General features: G+C 38.4%; 1 protein-coding gene across 1 annotated transcript; it reads right to left on the bottom strand.

The window, feature by feature from the left end:
• Window positions 1–3,522: 3,522 nt before the first annotated feature.
• Window positions 3,523–5,891, bottom strand: LOC122845043. The gene is made up of 3 exons (XM_044141017.1): window positions 5,018–5,891; window positions 4,640–4,825; window positions 3,523–4,490 (listed from the first exon to the last, which is right to left on the bottom strand). The coding sequence occupies exons 1-3, from the start codon at window positions 5,870–5,872 to the stop codon at window positions 4,278–4,280; spliced, it is 1,254 nt and encodes a 417-aa protein (XP_043996952.1). The 5' UTR covers window positions 5,873–5,891; the 3' UTR covers window positions 3,523–4,277.
• Between the last annotated feature and the right edge of the window lie 888 nt (window positions 5,892–6,779).

Below are 6,779 nucleotides of genomic sequence, written 5' to 3'. Positions count from 1 at the left end.
GACGTGAACGCGTTCATTAATTAGAGGTTTCTGTGCCCAGTTGGAAACTTGTGTTGTGTTTCTGGTACTAAATCTGATGCACAAGTGGCATCCATAAACAACAGGATGGAATGGATTAAAAAATTTTATCGAGCCACACTGTCGGCTATGACTACTATTGAAGAGGCATTTTTATTTTAGTGTTTGTTTTTTATTGTTCCCCTCCAGGGGGTCTTTTGTGGGCTCTAGTGTGTCCTTTTGTGAAAGCAGGCTGACAGGAAAGGGGGAGGGGGAGGGTGGAAGACATGCGACAAATATCGTCGGGTCCGGGAGTCGAACCCGCGACGGCCGCGTCGAGGATTCAAGGCCTCCAAACATGGGGGCATTTTAATTTTCAATATGTAATTGGAGTGTTCCTGTGCCTCTTTGTGATTGGTGGACCTGAAATAGGCGTTGTAACAGCGGACCACCCGTCATTGGTCCTCTGGTCATCCCGAGCCCTCACGTCTTCGCTTTTGACGGGCTTATTTAAACACATTTAAAGGTGAATATGACGTTGAGGGGTTTCTAAAAGTGGATTTCCTTTCATTTTGTTCCTCCCAGCTTGATTGATATCGCCTTCCAGAGCATGGTTCACACCAGAGGCAGCAACGTTCCAGGTCATAGACATTGTTCGTGGTACCTCTTCGCTTTAAATTTTACATTCCATAAACAAACTTGTAACATTGATTTTAGACACAGTGTTACACATGTCTTGTGATATAAACATGTTTCCATCAGAGCTTGATACTGTTGACAAGCCGCCATATTGAAATGCAAAGTCGGAGCTGAGCCCACTTTCCCAGTGGAAAATCCAACTTCGGAAAGCGTTCCAGATGATGTTTTCTTTTTTTATTGACTGGTAAATTGCAATTTCCCGGTTACAACTAGAACACAGGATTAATAATGGAGAAGTTATTATTCAAAAGAAAAATAAATAAATAATAAGGTCAATTATGTATTAAAGCATTAGGTAAGATTCCTCCTTTTAAAATTATTTGGTACATGTTAAGTGTATTGACATTTATTGGGCCATTTAAATATTTCTGCTTTTATCTTTTATTATGTTTCTATCCTCCATACCATACTTCAGCAATTATCAAAGTTGGCCTCACTCATGTAACAATAACCCGTCTTCAGGGGGTTCAACCATTTGGATTGATAGTATGTTGAGTGTATGTGTCAGTTTATGAAATAATTGGCAAATGGGCTTTTTTTCTTTTCTAAGTTTGATATTTAGTTGTTCTTTACACTTTGAAAAGAAGCAAGAAAAACAGATATTATGTAGCTCTTATTAGTTTATAATTCCTTTATTATGAAGAGCCCAATGTTACTTATTGGCCTGTAAAAAATCTTAATGCTCACATTTTCTTGTTTGATTCAACAGGGTGGATATAGATTCAGGGGTGGGCACTCCTGGTCCTGGAGGGCCGGTGTCCTGTAACTCTTAGATGTCTCCCTGGTCCAACACACCTGAATCCAACAGCTGAGTCACCTCCCAAGACAGTCAAGTTCTCCAGAGATGCCCTCATTATTTGACTCAGGTGTGTTGAAGTAGAGATACATCGAAAAGTTGCAGGACACTGGCCCTCGAGGACCAGGAGTGCCCACTCCTGGATGCATCTTTCTGGGGAGAGGAGCATGACTGTGAAGTTGGCCTCTGATTCCTTGTTGAGGAACGATATTAGATAGTTTAGTCGTCTAGCCCAAAAGAATCTGTGATGCACAGATCCACTTTAAAATGTAATTTAAAGGTCTAGTTGACCCCAAAAGGTGTTCAAACTAGGGCCCAGGGCCATTTGTGGCCTCTGAAGCAGTGTTGTAGAAAGTACTAAAAAAATTTACTTAAGTAAAAGTACAAATACATGGACATAAATGTACTCTAGTAAAAGTAAAAGTACCACATTAACATTTTTACTTGAGTAAAAGTAAAAAAGTACTGGCTTTTAAAAATACTTAAGTATTAAAAGTAAAAGTACTTCCTGAATGCATTACTTAATCTCTAATACAATATCATTAAGTGTACCTATCATATTTAATTTTAATACATGAAATATGTGCCATTTTAATTAACAATACCACAGATAAAGCATGTTTTTAGTGTGTTTACTCTCTGTGACAGTTTAGATTTAAATTTGTGATTCTATGCATCATAATTTCAGGGATGGAAACATCTTAAATCCACATTCCCATAAAAACACCTAGATATTAAATACTGAGAGCTGAAATAAATTTAACCAGTATCATTATCATTTCAAACTCTTCTTTATTCTGCTTTGCTTCCATTTCTGTGGCACAATCCGCAGTGGTTTCCTACCAACCCTAAAAGATACCACCCTGGACGTTCGCCCATATCACCCATGTCAGAAACCACAACTGTCTGCTCCATTAAACATAGAAATTAAGGCAAAGCCCCAATGGTAAACAACACTCAACTATGAATACTGTCCAAGGTGCAAGAAGCAAGAAGTAACCAGGCAGAAGGACAGTGACGGTTCTGACCCTGTCTGCCACCATGACAGGTTACCAACACAATCAAAGAGCAATGAGCAGCTCTGCTACACGTTCTTGTTTTGTTTATTGGCCAATTAAATAAATCTATATATTTTTTAATTAAATAAAATAATAATAGCTACTGCAGTGTGTGCAGAGCGTCACAAGAACAAAGAACGGCTCTCAGTGAGGCTTCAGTCCTGTAGGACTTAGTAAAAATCCGTCCAGAAGAATCGGATCGTTCATCACTATCACCATATAGCAGACTTTGGTCACAGCGTTGTCCCATATATGCGACACCTAAAACAACACTTCCACACAATAATTTAACGCATGACTGACAACTTTTTGTCATCACAGATGCACCATATGTGTCTCTGTACAGCTAGCTTTGCTAACATCACGTCCACATAGCTTACCTTCCTTTAAGCTTCCTTTCCAAGTGACGCTAAAAGTCGGACGAAGTTTCCACCGTATGTGAAAGTGAAGCGCTGCTGATTTTACATGTCGCCAAATCTTATGATTTATGTAGCGAAATTCTATTACTGACGATTAGATATAATCATCTCCCGCTTAGTGGAAACCACTGCGCATGTCTGGGAGCTCAGCCTCCGACTGTGACGACAGTAGTAGGTCACGTTAATACTTGGATTTACAGCGCCTTGTTAAGTCCCTGAACTTCATATTTTAACGGGGGAAAAAAGCGCAATGGGGTGATTCTCACGAACATGGTCCAACTTGTAGCAAAATTTAAAAAACATTATATACACAAAAAAACACTCACTCTTTATAAAACAGATCCTAATTTCACTTTTCACTGTAAAATTATAATCTATATGCACATTTTCTAGGTAATTTTAAACATTTTATTCTAACTTTGACCAAATAAATTCATTACCGTAACACAATTTTCATGAAGAAATTTGAAACCACAAAATCGTTTTTTTCAAATTTTTTGGACACCAAGGACTTCAGTGTGCACAGAGAGACAGAAATAAGCAAAAATAGGCATTTTTTTTACAAAATGTTATATTTTAATGCAAAAAATCATTTCATCACCGTAACAGTGATACAAATTTCAAAGTCAATTTTGATTGTGATTTTTTATCAAATCATTACATTGAACAAACAATATAACCATAACATAAAAGGGTCTGGCACATTTCATCAAGGGATGAATATAAAAGTAATTCACATAACTAATCTAAATAAATCCTCATACAGTTAACATAGCGGTAATGAAAAAACACATGTCGGTAATGAATAAGAATGTTTCGGTAGTGAACCCTTCATAACTACATTAATATTTAACTACCCAAACAATAAAATACCCTAGTAAAACATACATTTTTAAAATGTTAAGTTTATTAAGTTGACACACAAACTGAACAGAAAAATAGTCCCATATTTTTCCCAGCCATTTCAGGCAATGAAACAGTTTACCCTGTTTTCAGCAGAGGAAAAGCAGCTGATGTCTTCATCAAATGGCCCAGTAATCTGAGCAACAAAATTGTGTGGGGAAAGGTAAGACTCAATTGATATCAAATCAAATTCAGAAAATGACCCTGAACTACTGATAAAGGGAGACATAAAAAGATATGATGATGGATTTTTTTTTGTTCCTAGATGATTTGTGACCTTTTTTTCCTTCTAGGTCTGGCCTGATTTACCAGGCGTCATAGTTAATGAAAGTCTTGACTGCCACTTAGACACTTAGATTTAATGTACATACATAAAAAAACTAAATGTTCATTAATTTTAATAATTCATTGGACTTTCTTTTTGTACTTGGCCCAGATGTCTGACACCACACAGAAGTGTCTTGCGGATGAAGAGGTAGGCAGTGGTTCAGGAATAATTTCTTTGATGTCATCCAAATAATACCATACCTTCTCACCAGCAAACCTTATTGATGGTATGTAGAAGCGATTGTCTCCCGCACAGCTCATTGTATCAACCTCATACTGACCACTGGCAATCTGGATTAATGAAGCAAAAAAATGTTATCAACTGCGTTTTTCAGACAATTTGATTATTACATAATCATTACCCTGATATTACATGTTGACAATCTGAATCCAATACTTGCACACCTGACTTCCCATTCTCCACTCAGTCTTAAACCTACCTGTGTTACTGTGCCAGGATAGAGGTCTCCGTCATAGTCCACAAGGACCCATGTTCCTACTTTGATGGTCTCTTCAGATTCCCTTTGCGTGAAAACAAACTCCTTTGGAGAGAAGCAGTCACAAGAGTGACTACAGAAGCACGAAACTTCTCGAAATCTAATATTTCCTGGTTCAGTAGCAACAACCTGTGGAGACATTATGTTTAGTTTTATCTGCAAAACCATGAAAAGGTCAGATCTATAAAAAGAAATATTTTTTTTGAAATGCAAACTTACAACAAAAAATAGAGAAAAAATTGAAACCAAGCTAAAAAAAAAAAAAGCCAAGCAAAATAAAAATGAGTGCGCATTTGTTTAGTTGCACATATGGGTGCTCACCTGGTGTATTTTCATAGTTCCTGGGACTGATTTCAGGAATGGAGGAACGAGTTCCCCACATGCAGCAATATTATCCTCTGTTACTTCAAAAAGCCTAACAGATGAGTGCTTTGCCAGATTCTCTAGTAGAGCAGAAGCATTTGGGATGTCTGTGCCATAGGCCACCACACGATCTGCAAGGTTTTTAAGAGCACCTCCTACTCCATCAGGAGCTCCCTTCCCATGAGAGGCCTCAGTGAAGTTCCACGTCACAGTCTTAAACCCTTTCATAAAAGGCACTGTGGACGCAAGGTAGAATGCTACCTTATTCCGATATTGAGATGTTGGTCCATCGGACAGGAAGTGGATATTTTTTGCCAGGGGGTAGTTAGATGTTATGTATCCTAAAACTGGTTGCAAATGTGCCCATGTAGCAACAGCATCGTGCTGTAAACTGGCAGACACAGTAGCAAAGGACTCAGCCTGACCACCAGTGTAGTATAACACCCCTGTATGGAGTGTGACTTGCTGGTGGGATCCACCAAAGTGAGCGTCTTTTATTTCCTTGCTCCATTTGCAGGTGTAGTTTTCACTGTAATCAACATGGACTACAACATCATGCTGGGTCAAATTTTCTTTCAATTGCTTAAGATGAGTGAACTGGTGCCAAATGTTATACAAATGAGTAGAGATCCGGGGCAGTTCTGACTTGGTTAGCTCTACAAGTTTTTCAATAGTGACCACTTTTTTCTCCAGGGTGGTGGTTTTCATGTCAATTTCCGTGGTAGTGCCATTTTGCAGTTTCTTTTTTACTGGTGTTGACCTTGTTGTCCACTCAGTCCAAGACATAATGTTGTTTTTTGTAGTTGGATCCATGTTGACAGGGAAAGTAATATCTTTGCAGGCTTCACATCTACCATACATGCAATCAATGTTTTCCGAATCACAGACAGATGAAGCCACTACATCAGTAATAGATACTGTATGTATCAATCCAAGATGATGCATTTTTTTAATTTTATTTGAAAAATTCTCATGTATTTTGCAGGCACATGTTTCCTTATCAGTGATCTTTGGTCTCACTATCCAGAAGGGCCTCAGCTTAAAAAACTGGGAGCGGGACACATTGAGGCCTGGGTTCTCTTTAAGAAATCTCTTGTGGAGTTTTCCCATGGTGTCTGAGAGGAACCTCTTCCTATAAATTTGTCCACCCTTCCTGACTTCCCCAAGTTTACCATTTATTAATGTGGACACATCGTCTCTGTTCAGGAACAGTCTGACATTGTCACTCATCCTTCTTCTTTGGTTTCTCTCACCCTGCTTCTTGCGGTTCTCTCTCCTCTGTTTGGCTCGACTTGCAAGAAGAACTGTGGACCTGTTTTCCTCCATTCGTTTTATTTTTTTTTTCAGGCAATCTAGTTCCTTTTTCTTGTTACTAAGAATTTGTTGTGCCTTCCTCAGTTTTTCTCTTAATTTGGCTGTTTTTTTCCGCTTTGGAGTTGATGTTGCAGATGGATTAGAGTTCATGGTCTTTGGTTGGATGAATCTTTTACAAAGTTGTGGTTGAGGCTGAGGGTTGATTTGATTCACACTGTCATCTGAGGGAGGGGTTTCATTTAGTATGTATTTAACTGTTTGTTTCTTTTTATTATATCGATTAGAATTTTCCCTCCATTTTGTTCGCGGTTTCTGCAGCTGCCTGGGTGTCAGATCTGCAGCTGCCTTTAACAACCCTTTTTCCTTGCGCTTCTGATACCTGTTAAAATAAGATATCAATAGGAAC

Source organism: Gambusia affinis, linkage group LG15 (genome assembly GCF_019740435.1).
Source record: "Gambusia affinis linkage group LG15, SWU_Gaff_1.0, whole genome shotgun sequence".
Classification (NCBI taxonomy): Eukaryota; Metazoa; Chordata; class Actinopteri; order Cyprinodontiformes; family Poeciliidae; genus Gambusia; species Gambusia affinis.
This window is presented reverse-complemented; position numbering and strand designations above follow the sequence as displayed.

What these genes read in the sequence shown, in the direction of transcription:
- LOC122845043 (XM_044141017.1), bottom strand. Translation starts at nt 5,872, where the DNA reads ATGGATCCAACTACAAAAAACAACATTATGTCTTGGACTGAGTGGACA. An exon ending in GAACTATGAAAATACACCAG is followed by an intron (nt 4,826 to 5,017) that starts GTGAGCACCCAT and finishes ATGTCTCCACAG; the next exon opens with GTTGTTGCTACTGAACCAGG. An exon ending in ATCCTGGCACAGTAACACAG is followed by an intron (nt 4,491 to 4,639) that starts GTAGGTTTAAGA and finishes TCATTAATCCAG; the next exon opens with ATTGCCAGTGGTCAGTATGA.